Genomic DNA, 17,241 nt, shown 5'->3' on the forward strand with positions numbered 1-17,241 from the left:
ATGTGTCTGAAATGCTTGCTGCCAGGACTGGTAGGGAGATCCCTAGTGGTCATTTCTTCAAAGTGGAAAATTAAATAGAAAGAAGCATATTTTTTAATAACATGCAATTGTGAAGTTATTCTGCATACATTAATCTATAATATATCAAAAGTTTTTTTGATGAGAGGTACCCTTTAAGCATTCTCTTTATTTTTTTGAGCAGTGTACATTAAATATACACTGCATCTATAAATTCTGTTTGCATATATAAACATAGAACACAATGCAAGTAGCTATTATTCTATCTGTACTTTAATTCTTCCTATGTAGTTAGTACAGTACAGTGATTTTCAGCATGTGGCTTGTAACCCCCTACTGTGTGACCCACCATATTAGTCCTGAATTATGACTTTATTATTACTTTTATTATTATTACTTTGTTAACAAAAACTGTTTTTTTAGTCTCTGTACATTTAGAAAATATCTCTTCCATTTTTTAATTAAATGCGGCTCCTGACCATCGCTCACAGTCAACTATAGTTTACAAGGTACAAAAGGCTGGGAACCTCTATTATAGTGGAAGGTCAGACAGTAAAGATGGAATGACAACAGGTACAATGCAGAGAGTACTGTATGTATGAAACCAGCAGCTTGTTCCCAAGATGGAGGTTACTTTGCCCCTCAGACACAATAAAAGGTTTAGATCTCCTCTGAATTGAACAACTGTTCATGTAATGTAAAATCACCGGGGCAGCTATGTAAATGTCTTTCCACAAGGCAAAATCTGCCATTCATACTGTAATATAGGATTGTTATGGAGAAGACAGAAAGGTTAGAAAGTCAAAGAGTTGAATGAAATATGAGGAAATTATATGAGTTATTCAGTAAAGTCTTGTATATTCTGCAAGGTAACTACTGTATCAAATAGGCAAACAAATCAGCCCATAGATTGCAAGGAGTCAAGCAGACCATTGCCCAGGGCCAGATTAAGGCTGCTAGGAAGATGGAGCACTTCATTATGATGTCCCTCCCCCCCCGGCAGTTCCCCCACATTAGGTGCAGTATAGTTCCCCCACATTAGGTTGGCAGTACAAGTCCCCACACATGAGGTTGGTAGTACAGTTCCCCCACATTAGGTATGCAGTACAGTTCCCCCACATTAGGTGCAGTACAGTTCCCCCACAATAGGTGCAGTATAGTTCCCCCACATTAGGTGCAATATAGTTCCCCACATTAGGTGCAGTATAGTTCCCACATTAGGTGCAGTATAGTCCCCACATTAGGTGCAGTACAGTTCCCCCACATTAGGTGCAGTATAGTTCCCTCACATTAGGTGCAATATAGTTCCCCACATTAGGTGCAGTATAGTTCCCCACATTAGGTGCAGCATAGGTCCCCCACAGACATACAGCCTTCAGCCATATACAGTGTATGGCTGGAGGCTGTATGCCTGCTTACTGGCCCACTTCAGTATTCCGACCAGTGCTCCGGGGACACGATCTACTGCTATGGACGTTTTTAACGTTAACGCAGGGCCGCAGAGAGGTAACTGGGGCCTCCTTGTGTCCCGAAAAGATTTTTCGGGACACAGGGATGTCCCTTTGTGACGGGGGCCCTCTGAGGGCACGGGGCCGGAGCAGGCGCTCCATGAGCGCCAATGATGATCCTGCTCTGCCATTGCCCCACAGTAAATACACCAATAAAGAGAATGTATCCCCTATAGCTATTTTTGTTAACTTAGTAGAATTTACATTTTTTATAATTTTATTTTTTGTACACAATAATGGGGTAAAGTTTTTTTTTATAGCACCTTTAGCTATACAATAGTCTTATCAAGACCCTATTGATATGAATAGGTTAATTTTGTAGGTCTGCTCTGTGATTTGTGCAGAGGTCAATCCACAGAGAGAGGGAGGCTGAACTCTGAGCTTCAGCTACTGTGGTGCTACATACTGGTGTCATGTGTGTGTTGGTAAGGAGGACCCTGCTATAAAATGATCTGTACAGAGCAGGAAGTCTCAGCTTAGTTTAATCTTAGTGGTAAAAAAAAAATGCAAGACTTTAGGGTTATTTAAAAAAAATAGATATGTGAACAATTTTTAAAAGTATCACCCAAAAGGTAATTCATCTAAACCATAGGCCATTTTTTGATGACACATATCCTTCAAAACTAATAAATAAAAACGCATAGACAGCCCTACTGTATGTATTTGGGCTAAAAGATAGTTTTGAACATTTCATGCTAACATTTCTAATGTGCACAGGATAAGTGAGACGGACATAAATCTCCACGTTCCTTTCTGAAGTACCAATTTAGTCTCTTCTTACTGGTAGACATCATAAATTTGAAGAGAGACCTTTAGCTCATACAAAATGAGTTTTTGATGATTTTATGAAATAATAGATATTGCTCTCAGTAATGGGTTCCTAAGTACAATATCAGCAGAGGGGCACATCTGTCATTAAATAGAGGTCAGGCAGGACATTTATAGCTGCAGATATTATAGCCATCAGTGGAACCTTTGATTTGTACCTTGTGACTTCTTTCCATGTGATACCTTCCCCTTGCCGATCATTTGTTGACCTGATGACCTGTGGAGCACTACTAAACATTTTGGCCTAAATGTTGTGGGTCAGATATTTGTACATAGTCATCATTCTTGTTGCAGACCTGGACAAGCTGACTATAAAGTCTATCTCACTCCTATAGGCAATTTCCTGAAAAGTCAATTCTACCTGTTGTCAGTTCTACCTCTTGTCTGTGATCAGGGAATACAGTATGAGAAAAGAATCAACACCCCTTTATTTCTTTTGGGAGTTCCTTTTACAACACACCAGGACATGTAACAAAATCTGAGTCTCCAGGCTCTCTGGAGTCATGGACTCGGTTAGCTATATTTACCTGGATTATAGGAAAGAGAAGTCCAACTGCAAAGTTGCTGATCCAGTTGACGGTACCAGCGAGCATGAAGGCTGCCGGTCGCTGAGACTGCTGAAAAAACTCTCCTACCAGGATGAAAGGGATGCCACCTTAAATGAGATAGGACACGATAATGTGAGTAAAGGGAAAATGCCAATACAGAGCATAAAACTGTGTATAGTGTATTTGTAAGAAGACAATATAATATACAGTATGTTACAATATACTGCAGATATTGCAGCAAGGTATAAATGATTCTAAAAAATCAAGATGTAGACTTTCACACTGCTGTTGTGCCCTGTCTGATAAGGTCCGTTAGGCACTTTATTTTTTATTTTTTGTTACTTTAACCCCTTAAGGACTGAGCCCTTTTTCACCTTAAGGACTCGGCCATTTTTTGCAATTCTGACCACTGTCACTTTAAACATTAATAACTCTGGAATGCTTTTAGTTATCATTCTGATTTGAAAATTTTGCATTTTTCTAACTTTGAAGCTCTCTGCTTGTAAGGAAAATGGATATTCCAAATAATTTTTTTTTTACTCACATATGCAATATGTCCACTTTATGTTTGCATAAATAAAATTGATGTGTTTTTACTTTTGGAAGACACCAGAGGGCTTCAAAGTTCAGCAGCAATTTTCCAATTTTTCACAAAATATTGAAACTCGCTTTTTTTCAGGGACCAGTTCAGGTTTGAAATGGATTTAAAGGGTCTTCATATTAGAAATACCCCATAAATTACCCCATTATAAAAACTGCACCCCCCCCAAAGTATTCAAAATGACATTCAGTCAGCGTTTTAACCCTTTAGGTGTTTCACAGGAATAGCAGCAAAGTGTAGGAGAAAATTCACAATCTTCATTTTTTACACTTGCATGTTTTTGTAGACCCAATTTTTGAATTTTTGCAATGGGTAAAAAGGAGTAAATTTTTACTTTTATTTGACACCCAATTTTTCTCGAGTAAGCACATACCTCATATGTCTATGTTAATTGTTCGGCGGGCGCAGTAGAGGGCTCAGAAGGGAAGGAGCAACAAATGGTTTTTGGGGGGCATGTCACCTTTAGGAAGCCCCTATGGTGCCAGAACAGCAAAAAAAAAAAAAACCCACATGGCATACCATTTTGGAAACTAGACCCCTCGGGGAACATAACAAGGCGTAAATTAAACCTTAATACCCCACAGGTGATTCACAACTTTTGCATATGTAAAAAAAAAAATTTTTCCCTAAAATGCTTGATTTCCCAAAAGTTTTACATTTTAAAAACGGTAATAGCAGAAAATACCCCCCAAAATTTGAAGCCCAATTTCTCCCGATTCAGAAAACACCCCATATGGGGGTGAAAAGTGCTCTGCTGGCGCACTACAGGTCTCAGAAGAGAAGGAGTCACATTTGGCTTTTTGAAAGCAAATTTTGCTCTGGGGGCATGCCGCATTTAGGAAGCCCCTATGGTGCCAGAACAGCAAAAAAAAAAAACACATGGCATACTATTTTGGAATCTAGACCCCTCGGGGAACGTAACAAGGGGTTAAGTGAACCTTAATACCCCACAGGTGTTTCACGACTTTTGCATATGTAAAAAAAAAAAAAATTTTTACCTAAAATGCTTCTTTTCCCCAAAAATTTACATTTGAAAAAAGGGTAAAAGTGGAAAATACCCCCCAAAATTTGAAGCCCAATTTCTCCCGAGTACGGCGATACCCCATATGTGACCCTAAACTCTTGCCTTGAAATACGACAGGGCACCAAAGTGAGAGCGCCATGCGCATTTGAAGCCTAAATTAGGGACTTGCATAGGGGTGGACATAGGGGAATTCTATGCCAGTGATTCAAAAACAGGGTGCCTCCAGCTGTTGTAAAACTCCCAGCATGCCTGGACAGTCAGTGGCTGTCTGGTAATACTGGGAGTAGTTGTTTTGCAACAGCTGGAGGCTCCATTTTGGAAACCGCGGCGTACCAGACGTTTTTCATTTTTATTGGGGAGGGGACGTTTTATTTTTTGTTAGTGTAGTGTTTTTAGGGTACAGTCGCACGGGCGGGGGTTCACAGTAGTTTCTTGCTGGCAGTTTGAGCTGCGGCAGAAAATTTGCTGCAGCTCAAACTTGCAGCCGTATACTTACTGTAAACCTCCGCCCATGTGAGTGTACCCTGTACGTTCACATTGGGGGGAGGGGAACATCCAGCTGTTGCAAAACTACAACTCCCAGCGTGTGTGGTCTATCAGTGCATGCTGGGAGTTGTAGTTTTGCAACAGCTGGAGGCACACTGGTTGTGAAACACCGAGTTTGGTAACAAACTCAGTGTTTTGCAACCAGTGTGCCTTCAGCTGTTGCAAAAGCTACAACCCCCAGCATGTACGGACAGCGGAAGGGCATGCTGGGTCTTGTAGTTATGCAACAGCTGGAGGCATACTACTTTGACTGGGGATGCTGGGGATTGTAGTTATGCAACAGCTGGAGACACACTGATTTGCTACTTAACTCAGTGTGCCTTCAGCTGTTGCAAAACTACAACTCTCAGCAGTCACCGACAGCCAACGGGCATGCTGGGAGTTGTAGTTATGCAGCCAGCAGATGCACCACTACAACTCCAAGCATGCACTTTAGCTGTTTGTGCAAGCTGGGAGTTGTAGTTACACAACAGCTGAAGGTACACTTTTCCATAGAAAAAATGTGCCTCCAGCTGTTGCACAACTATAAGTCCCAGCATGCCCATAAGGGCATGCTGGGAGTTGTGGTGGTCTGCCTCCTGCTGTTGCATAACTACAGCTCCCATCATGCCCTTTTTGCATGCTGGGAGCTGTTGCTAAGCAACAGCAGGAGGCTGTCACTCACCTCCAACAATCCACGCCGCATCAGGTCAGTCCCTCGTCGTCGCCGCCGCTGCTCCTGGGGCCCCGATCCCAACATTCACGCTGGGGATCGGGGTCCCCAGCTCCTCGGGTGCACGTCCCGGACCCGCTCACGTCCTCCGGAAGAGTGACACCCGCAGCAGGCGCCCTGATTGGTTGGCCTGGAAACCGGCCGACGAATCAGGGCGATCGTGAGGTGGTACCAGTGCCACCTGGCCCCTGCTGGCTGTGGCTGTTCGGGGCCGTCAGAGACAGCCCCGAAGCGCCTGTAATTCCGGGTCACCGGGTCACTGGAGACCCAATTGACCCCGAATCTGCCGCAGATCACTGGACTGAATTGTCCAGCGATCTGCGGCCACCGCCGACATGGGGGGGCATAATGACCCCCCTGGGCGATATGCCCCGATGCCTACTTAACGATTTCAGCAGGCATCGGGCACCGCCTCCCCTCCAGCTAGTGACGGGGGGGCTGGGATTTCACAGGACGTACTCAAACGTTCTGAGTCCTTAAGGACTCGGAAAAGGGGCCGTTTGAGTACGTCCTGCGTCCTTAAGGGGTTAAAGGGTACCTCTCATCAAAAAAACTTTTGATATATTATAGATTAATGTATGCAGAATAACTTCACAATTGAAAAAAAATTTGCTTCTTTCTATTTAATTTTCCACTTTGAAGAAATGACCACTAGGGGTCTCCCTACCAGTCCTGGCAGCAAGCATTTCAGACTCATGCTGGAGCCCTAAACAGTACGAGCTGCCAGTCTGCTTTGTTCACAAAGGAGAACACTCAGAGCTGCCAGCCTGCTTTTTTCACAAAGGAGAACACTCAGTTTGGCTGTGAACAAAGCAGGCTGGCAGCTCTGAGTGTTTAGGACTCCAGCATGAGTCAGAAATGCTTGCTGACACGACTGATCGGGAAAAATACAATAGAAAGAAGCATATTTTACATTAACATGCTATTGGAAAGTTATTCAACATTCATTAATCTAAAATATATCAAAAGTTTATTTGACGAGAGGTACCCTTTAACGTCTATTGTCCTGATGGGGCACAACAAGCAACAATGGGTCCTGACAGATCCCATATACTATTATGGGGTCTGTGGGTGTAGATGTTTTTTGACAGGAGTAGCATGTTGTTGCATGATGTATTTTTTCTCCCGCTATTCTCCCCGTGTCACAATGACAGTGTGAAGATGCTTCAAGCTGGTGGAGGGATGATTCTCCATGGTTAGACTGGACTAACATGGTTCAGTCAAGGGATATGCATGAAAAAAATCTCTGTAATAATAGACATTATCTCCTGTCTATTAGTATTTTTGACATCCTTGTGTGGTGTCCCGTTACCGCATCCTATCCGGTACCTGTGTGTATAGGTCCCCATAGCCAGAGTCCCTAGGACGTGGGGTCCTTATTGTCTAGTCCACCCCTGGTCACCTCTCATCTAGGCATTAGTTATCTAGTAATTATTTAGGATTTATATATAAAGGATTGTATAAATGTATATAATTAGTTAATTACCTGTACGGAGTGTAGCAGGACCTGCGGGTCATGTGATCAGGTAAACTCTATGTTTTTTGCTTAAGGACCTTTGGAGGTCCCTGTGACGTATTGCACCCATCATTCTTTGAGACGGTGAGTGACAGATATTCAGACCAATCAGAACAACCCCGCCCCTGCCCATATAAGGGAGCGACGGCCATTGTTAGCTCTATTTCCTTGTGGACTGTAGACAGGGAAGGATCTGCGCTGCTGTCATCAGTGAATTTAGGCCCCAGCCTTGCGGCGACGGCTGATTTTTTCTAAAACGTGAGTGTATCAATCCCTAAGCACTCTGCAAGATCACCGGACCTTATCTATCCCCTAAATCCGGACGGATCTTCAAAATTAACCCTAAATTCAGAGACTTATAATATAATTCAAGGTCCGCAACAACTGTCAGTCACTGAACTATATAGACTGTTTGAATGAGACTGTTATTGTGCATTTGATGTACCGCAAGCATTTAAGTAAAGTTATCCAAGTTCAAGTTCAACTACTTTGTGGACCTTCAATCATTTTATGCATGCACCTATCGTTACTGGGAAGGGCGGCGATAGGCCGGAGAATTACCTCAGCATACTAGCCCTAAGCCTGGCGTCACGAACTATAGGGTTAACCTTAACCCCTCATCTACCGAAACAACACCCCAACTACCATACAGCCCCCAAGGGCTACCACACTTGACATGGAAACAAATGATTTTGGAATATTTTTGTGGTTATTTTGATTTAAAAGGTTTTAGTAAAGCTTCAGTTCAATTCACTTCATGATCATCTCTTGATATGCAGAAGTGAAGATGTCCCACAGACTTTACTGCAGAATATGAAGGAAAAGTAGAAAGCAAATAATAGGTGCAAAGGTGTCATATAGACACATACAAGGTTGTCAGTAGAAAAAGCCTACCAAGTCCATATAGTCCACCCTTATAGCTTGTCCTGATTATTTTTTATCTTAGGACAGATATATGGGTATCCCAGGCTTGTCTAAATTTGGATACTGGGGAAGTTTGTTCCAAGCATCTACTATTTACATTGCTTTTGGTCTTCCCTCCAAGAATGTGAGATGTATGTTTTTGTGTTTAGCTTCTTTTTAAAGGGGTTCTCCGCTGCCCTGCCTTCCGGAGCTCCGCTTGCAGCATCCGGAAGTTCATTACTCCGAACACTGTGTGCGGGCTTCCATGTTCGAGGCCGCCCCCTCGTGACGTCATGCCCACCCCCTCGTGAAGTCACGCCCGCCCCCTCAATGAAAGTCTATGGGAAGGGGACGTGACAGTGTTCGTAGTATTGAACTTCAGGACGCTGCAAGCGGAGCTCCGGAAGGCAGGCCAGCGGAGAACCCCTTTAAAAGCACTTTTTTACCCCCTTAACCTTATTTAACTCTTAATGTATTAAATTATTATCTAGTTCTCTTCTTTCTCGTCTTTCCTCTGAACTACACACATTAATGTATGAAATCCTGTCCAGAGGAGAAGTTTCTGAGTTGCACATAGCAACCAATCAGATCACTTCTTTTATTTTTCAGAGGCCTTTTCAAAAATGAAAGAAGCGATCTGATTGGTTGCTATGGGCAACTCAGCAACTTTTCCTCTGGACAGGTTTTGATGAATCTCATCTATTTGAGTTCTTTAGAAATGCTTAAGACCTTTCCTCATTTTTGTAGCCTGTCTTGGGACCCATTCTATTTTGTAGGGAAGGTTTTAAGAATTGGACACAGTACTCCAGATGTGATCTCACTAGAGCTCTATACAGTGAGATCACAATTTCTCTCTTTTTTACCGTTCTGTTGACTCATTTTAAGGCTGTCAGAAGTCATTACTCATAAATATTTATTTTCTAAAGTCTTTGCTAATTCAGAAGCGCTAATACAATACTTGGGTAGAGGATTCCTCCCCCACCAAGTGCATTTGATTGAGCTGCAGCTTCCATTGTTTTGACCACCGACTGTATCTAGTAAAGCTAAATCCTTTTCTATATCACAGACACCTCCAGAAACATCAAGCCTATTGATAATTTATGTGTCATTAACAAACAGGCGAACCTTACCTAACCAAAACCTCCTCATACAAACGCATTGAACATATTAAAAAGAATAGAACTCACATTAGACCCTTGTGGTCACCATTGAATTGTAACCAGTCTCCCCACAACATAACCAACAACCCTCTGATATCTATCCTTCAGCCAACTGGAAATCTACTGATCCAAATTTTCTTAAATCCAGATAGATAACTACTTTTACAACTATCACTTTTTGAGACATAAAGCTAAAGTTATGAAAAAAATTAAAATTGATTAAGGAAATAGGGTTTAACCAACATGATCTGCCTTTTCCCACAAAGCTATATACCAGGGGTGGAGGGGGGGGGGGGGGGGTCTGCTGCTGCTAGCTTCTTCCTTGTTTTTTATTTGAAGTTGGTTTAGCAGCCCCCCCCCCCCCCCCCCCCCCCCCAGCGCATCTACCAAACCCCCAAACGCCTCTCTGAGGGCTAAGCTAGTCAAAGACATATAATTTAACATGCAGGCAGGATTAATTTTGGGACAGTGGCAGACGCAAAAAATGTATCAGGGCATGCTGAGTGTTGTAGTTACTGTATTGCCCAGCATGCCCTGATCCAGCATACGGCTCTGCAGCTGACCCAAAACCACTACTCCCAGCATGTTGCACTATATAAAAGTATAGTATAGGTATAGGTTATGGTGCTATATGCTGGGAGTTGTAGTTTTGGGTCAGCTGCAGATATATAGGCTGGATCAAAGATTGCTGGGAGTTGCAGTTACTAACTACAACTCCCAGCATGCCCTGATACAGCCTATGGTTCTGCAGCTGACCAAAACTACAACTCCAAGCATCATGCACTATATAGTAGTACACACTGCACTTCGGTAAAAATGACACATTACCTTTACTTTCTAGGTCCATACGATTAAAATGATACCCACTTTGTAGAGGTTTTATTTTAATTTACTACTTTAAAAAATGTTCGGGGAGATTTATCATCGTTGGTTTGGTAAGTGAGTTCTGTAGGCATTTTTTTCTTGCTTTTGGTTTTGCTTATGTATGACACATTTATTCAACTATCACAGGGGGTTGATAAATTTGGCTTACATAAGCAAAAAACAATAAATGACTTCAGAACACCACTTTATAACCCCACTTCTAGTCGCAGCTGTGAAAAAAACAGTCTGATATATATATGTATATGCATGTTTATTACATTTAATTTACCACTACCCCCCCCCCATATGTACTAACACATTTTTTGTTTGTTTGTTTTTTTCTTCTCCTTTTAGATACGTATATCCTATGGACTACTTTAGATTTGGTGGAGTACGGTGTCCAGCTTTTTTGTTTGTTTAATATTAGGCCCAAGAGCACCATATTTGACGTTCCAGGCCTGTTGGTACCGGCTCTTCCCGGAGCCCCTGTGGCGGTGGGTACCGGGGTAATAATTGGGGGTTAGCGTTAGCTGTTTTTGAGGCTAACTCTAAGCCCTGGCTTAGTAATGGATTCCGTCTATAAGACAGGTTCTACTCTACTAAGCCTGTAGAGTAAATAAATGTAAAAAAAACACAACACTTTTATAAAAAATGTATTCCAAAAAACACTCCCCCACAAGCTCTCGTTAACCATTTTATTAGTATTTTTTTTAAAATGAAAAAGAAAACGTGGGTCATCATTGTAATCCTCCTAATCCAAAGTAGTCCTCTGCATAAACGGATCTGAAATGAGAAGAAAAAAAACCTACAAAAATATGTTAGTACATTTATAGGGCTCTCTCCTGGGGAGAACACCCATAAAGCAGTGTTTCCAAACAGGGAGCCTCCAGCTGTTGCTAATCTACAACCCCCATCATTTCCAGACAGCCTTTGGCTGTCTGAGAATGATGGGTGGTTTAATTTAGCAACAGTGAGCCTCCAGTTTAGCAACATCTGGAGTCTTGTTATTCCTAAGACTTCAGCTGCTGCTAAACCACAACTCTCATAATGGGAGTTGTAGTTTAGAAACAGCTGGAGGCACCCCATTTCTAAACTACAACTTCTAGGACGGAAGTTGTAGTTTAGCAACAGCTGGAGGCACCCTGTTTCCAAACTACAACTTCCATGACAGGAGTTTTAGTTTAGAAACAGCTGGAGGCACCCTGGTGTTAAAATGCCAGCCGCATCTACCACCAGCCCACTAGCTGTTGCAAGACTACAACTCCCAGCATGCCCTTACAGTGAGGACATGCTGGGAGTTGTAGTTGCAACTCTTGGGCGGGTGATTGATACAGGCCGGCTCCCAGAAATATGAAACTACACTGTAATTTTATATTTCCGGGTCGGTACTGTGATTGTGTGGCTGGTCTTGGCCAATCACAGCACCGCCTGGGAAATATGAAATAACAGTGTAGTTTCATATTTCTGGGAGCCGGCCTGTATCAATCACCAGCCCAAGAGTTGCAACTACAACTCCCAGCATGTCCTCACTGTAAGGGCCCCATATCTTCCCCCAGCCCCCGCTCATTTCTCCCCCACCGCCATTCATTTCTCTGCCACTCATCTCCCCCCAGCCGCTGCTCATCTCCTCCCAGCCGCCGCTTATCTCCTCCCAGCTGCCGCTCATCTCTCCCCACCGCTGCTTATCTCCCCTCCCTGGGGGGAGAAGAGCGGCGGCGGGTTAGGATTATGGGGGGAAGGGGGAGATGAGATGAGGGGCCGGGGCAGCGGAGCCGGCTCCCAGAAAAAAGAAACTATACTGTTATTTTATATCTCCCGGGCGATGCCGTGGTTGGCCGAAACCAACCAGCCAATCACAGCACCGCCCGGGTAATATGAAATTACAGTGTAGTTTCTTATTTCTGGTAGCCGGCTCCGCTGCCACGCATCAACTACCTGCCCGAGAGTTGCAGGTACAACTCCCAGCATGTCCTCACTGTAAGGGCATGCTGGGAGTTGTAGTCTTGAAACAGGTAGTGTGGGTGCGAAATGAGCAGCAGCGCTGGGGCAAGAAGAGCGGCAGTAGCACAGGGGGAAGAAAGGAGGTGGGGGGATGGGGAGATGAGCGGCGGAGAGGAGATGAGGGGTGGGGGGCAGATATGAGCGGCGGAGAGGAGATGAGGAGTGGGGGGGGGGAGAGATGAGCGGCGGAGAGAAGATGAGTGGCGGGGGGAGAGATGAGTGGCAGGACGAGAGATGAGCAGCGGGGGGGGAGAGATGAGCGGGGTGAAAGATGAGCGGCGGGGGGAGGGAGAGATGAGCGGTGGAGAGGAGATGAGGGGGGTGAGATGAGCGGCCACGGCAGGTTAAGATTTGTGATTTATAGAGGGGCAGTGGGAGGGGAGATATGAGATGAGCAGGTGCCCGGGCTCCTTTGTACAGATGTAATTTCATATTTCCCACAGGAGTCGTAATCTCGGAAATATGAAATCCGCTCTCCAAAGCAAATTTTGTAAGCCATCTCCAGACTTGTTTACATTTACTCTGTTTTGGAGGCAGTTGCGACGTTTTGTGCGACTTTCGCACTTGATAAATCCCTGACCACTGCAAAGTGAAAACTGAAACTTGCTTTGGCAAGCTCATCTGTAGTTTTTTGCTTACAGCCAAATGCGACTTTTTGTGTGACTTTTGTAAGCAAAAAAAGAGCTCTAAATCCCTTGATAAATCTCCCCCTATAACTTTTTGTGTGAAAATCAGTATTCTTAAATTTGTCCTTTTCTGATCCCTATAACTTTTTATTTTTCCATATACGGGGATGTCTGAGGGTAATTTTTTCTGGTATAGTGAAGTGGAAGTGACCAAAAATACACGAATCCGGACTTTACTTTTTTACGTTTAAGCCATTGACCATGCAGTTTAAGTAATATTATATTTTAAAAGTTCGGACATTTATGCATGCATTTACCACATATGTTTGTTTATTATTGTTAACAATTTTAATTGAAAAATTATTTACTATTGTTTAGTCCCCGTAGGAGAATATTACATGAAATATTTAGATTTCATACACTGAATGGCACAACACTGATCCCTGTTATCGGCGCTCCATTTATGCAGGCTTCCATGGCTTCCTTCACTGAAAGAGCGCAAATTAAACAGCATGTAGCAAGATAAGGGACCTTAACCCATCCTCTCAGTTGATTGGAATCACGGCGCAAAAAATGAGCCCCCATACATCATTGTTTATGGAAAAATAAAAGTGTGATAAGGGTCAGAGGTGGACAATTTTAACACAATAAAAGTAGAAAAATTAAATAAAACATATACAAATTGGGTGTTGTTGTAATCGTATCGACCTACGGAATAAAGAGAACATATAATGGTATTCGGAAAGTGCACTGTGTAGAAACAAAAAAAAAATGTTTGCAAAATGATGTGTTTTTTTTTTTTTTTTTTTTTTTTTTTTTTAGTTTCACCCCACAAATAATTAATTGTTTGCTTTTGTGATAAAATGAGAGAAGTTATTACAAAGTTTTTTTTGGCAGAGCAAAAAACAACCTTCATATGGGTCTGTAGGTAAACAATTGCCCCATGAATTGTTAGTCCACCCCTGCTATATACCAATCTGCTCAGCTCCCCCTGCTCTACAGTATAACAAGATGCCTGTAGGTTAGACTACATTTTTAAAGTCATAAATTCCCTGAAAAGCCTTCAACTGGGATACTTTCTATTTTTGTACATCGCTCTATAGCCCTTTGACATAAAGAAATTGTCCAAGGCCTATAGAGCTATAGTGGTGCATTGGTTCTTGAAAAACAAAGACAAGGTCAATGCCTAGTAATTACAATGAATTAATTCACAGCCACATGCAAAGAGCTTTCCCCTACATGATGAATATCATCGTCCTAACTCATCACTTTAGCCACACATCAAGTGTAATTGGGTCTAATGTTCCCTGTTCACCATTAGGAGTACAACAGTTAAAGAGGTTATCCAGCAAAATTTTTTATTTGGCCATCAAATAGCACTGAAATAAACATGCAGGTTTCTAATTCACATGTATTAGCACTTTTGTGCCAATTTTGGTAATCCAAGCAGTGCCCCCCCCCCCCCCCCCCCCCCGCCTCTAGTAGGAGTAAGCATTAACCTAAAAATGTCACCAATTGGTTCTGAACTCCATTCAGGGACTCAAAACTGTTGCGGCAATTGCCATGGTCGACTGTTGCGACCCATTGTATTATTGTGGGTGTTTTTGTCATAAACCAGTTTAGAGGACTGGGCAGTGCCACCATAAATGTGATAGGGCACCGCTATCGGAATCACAGCGCCAACACCTGTCAGAAGCAGTAAAGGAATGATCGCTCAGGAGAGCAGACATGCGGTTCCATGTTGATAAGAGAATTATAGTAAATGGACACAGTAAGAGTAACCAAGGGTCTTCCTACCTGTAACACGTTATATTTGGGGTCTTTTCCTGTTCTTTTGTTAATATGTTTTTTGTATGTCCATGCCTATCTGTTGCCCATGTTGGAAAGAATTTTTAATGGATTATTCTTAAAGGGTACTCTGACCCTAGACATCTTATCTTATAGTGATGAGCAGCAGGGGCCATATTCGAATCTGCGATATTTAGCGAATATATTGATGATTATTCATCCTATGTTCGCGAAAATCGCATATTCGCTATGTTCATTCACTTTTTTTTCCATGTGAAAAATTTCATAAAAATTTGCATGTGAAAAAAAAAAAACTAAATTTGCATGAAAAATTTGCATAAAAATTTGCATAAAAATTTGCATGCGGAAAAAACAAAAAAGAAAAATAAATATATGACATGACAAATATATAGCACTATAGTCTAAATATTTTCGAAATTCGCAAAAGTGCTGATGTTCGCGATAAAAATTTGCATCCAAAGGATAGGGGATAAGATGTCTGATCGCGGGGGTCCCACTGCTGGGAACCCCCGCGATCTCCTGTAGCACTCCTGTAACTTCGCTCTGTGTCTGATGACGGGCGATATAGGGGCTGGAGGATCGGGATGTCATGGCCCCGCCCCCTTTTCACATCCAACCCGCCCCCTCAATGAAAGTCTATGGGAGGGGGCCACCGTCATGCCCACTCCCATGGACTTGTATTGAGGGGGCGGGCCATGACATCACGGTTCTCCGGCCCCTGTATCGCCTGTCATCAGGCACAGAGTGAAGTTCGCTTCATGCAGCAGATGGCATATGATGCTGCTAGAGAAATTGCGGGGTTCCCGGTGGCTGGACCCCTGCGATCATCCATCCTTTGGATAGGGGATAAGATGTGTAGGGGTGGAGTACCTCTTTAAACTTTGATTTGTTTTATCGTAAGTAGAGATGAGTGAATCAAAGCTGATGAACACGAATTTGCTACGAATTTCATGAAATATTCGATTCACAACAAATGCGAATATAGCCACGATTCGTGCGAATCGCTTCATTAAACTCCATTTTCTGCGGTCCAGGCTCCAGGACATCTAACATGGCTGATCCACATGTCAGTACATGGGGCAAGGAACGCTGGGAAGGCAAGGCGGGAAGGAGGCGGGATGACCCTGAATCACATGCAGGATGCAGCCTATCAGCAGCCAGTCACCCCTATATATTCGGCAGCCATTTTGCGGCTCATCATATCATTCATTACACTGCATACAGATAGAATGAACATCGCTGTGTGTGTTACACAGAAAAGCTCATTCCAGCAGCGTTTCACAACCTAGTCACATCACATCTGATGGACAGAGAGCTGTTTTTTTCACTGAAAAGGATTTTTACTGCAGCCATTAACCTCCCAGTCACTTTCTTCAGCATTGTATTACAGAGAGGGGCAGATAGCTGTGTGTTGCCTCATATATTTCAACAAGTTGCCTCAACTTCATAAACCTTAGCAGAGGAGGCAGGAAGAATTTTTCAGCACAATTCTGTGTCTTTGTTCCACAACGAATCATCTGCTGGTTATACTAGTCTATAGACGGTATAATACCCAGCAGTCAATTCCTAATAGTCTTTGACAGAGTGAAATTTTGTGTTTAGTACACAGCTTTTGTGCACAGCACTGTTGTGTTTTGCTGTTGTTGTGAAAAAATATGTTTTTTTTAAGTGTACTGTACCGCATTTTTCTGCCCTCATAAGTGCATACCACATACGTACATCTAAGTAGTGTACTATTTTATACCTGTTAATCGTTCAAGGGCCTGCATACTGTGAAAGTACAGCCAAAATAAATCACCGGCTGGTGTTTTACTAAAATACGCTTTTATAAATGTACTGTACCACATTTTTCTGCCCTCATAAGTTCATACCACATAAGTACATATAAGTGGTGTACTATTTTGTACCTGTTAATCTGTCAAGGGCCTGCACACTGTGAAAGGACAGACAAAAGTAATCAACGGCTGGTGTTTTACTCCAATACATTTATTAAGCGTACAGTAGCACATTTTTCTGCCCTCATAAGTGCATACCACATACCTACGTCTAAGTAGTGTACTATATTGTACCTATTAATCTGTCAAGGGCCTAGATACTGTGAAAGTCCAGTCCAAAGTAATCACTAGCTGGTGTTTTAATAAAATATGTTTTGTAAACGTACTGTACAGCATTTTTCTTCCCTCATAAGTGCATACCACATACCTACGTCTAAATGGTGTACTATTTTGTGCCTGTTAATCTGTCAAGGGCCTACATACTGTAAAAGGACAGCCAAAAGTAATCATTGGCTGGTGTTTTAACCTAATAAGTTTATTAAGCGTATAGTAGCCAATTTCTCTGCCCTCATACGTGCATACCACATACCCACATCTAAGTAGTGTACTATTTTGTACCTGTTAATCTGTCAAGGGCCTAGATACTGTCAAAGTAGAGGCAAAAGTACTCACTGACTGGTGTTGTACTCAGATATTTTTTTAACTGTACTGTAGAGCATTTTTCTGCCCTCATAAGTCCATACCACATACGTACATCTAAGCAGTGTACTATTTTGTACCTGTTAATATGTCAAGGGCCTAG

General features: G+C 42.6%; 1 protein-coding gene across 1 annotated transcript in view; it reads right to left on the bottom strand.

Moving 5' to 3' along the window:
* SLC2A9 (solute carrier family 2 member 9) overlaps positions 1 to 17,241 on the bottom strand; it is a 337,817-nt gene that overhangs the window by 22,914 nt on the left and 297,662 nt on the right. Inside the window, exon 10 of the mRNA XM_056555146.1 lies at positions 2,882 to 3,009. Within this exon, the coding sequence (XP_056411121.1) occupies positions 2,882 to 3,009 (128 nt within the window). The remainder of the gene's footprint in view (positions 1 to 2,881; positions 3,010 to 17,241) is intronic.

This window comes from Hyla sarda, chromosome 1 (genome assembly GCF_029499605.1).
Source record: "Hyla sarda isolate aHylSar1 chromosome 1, aHylSar1.hap1, whole genome shotgun sequence".
NCBI classification, from domain to species: domain Eukaryota; kingdom Metazoa; phylum Chordata; class Amphibia; order Anura; family Hylidae; genus Hyla; species Hyla sarda.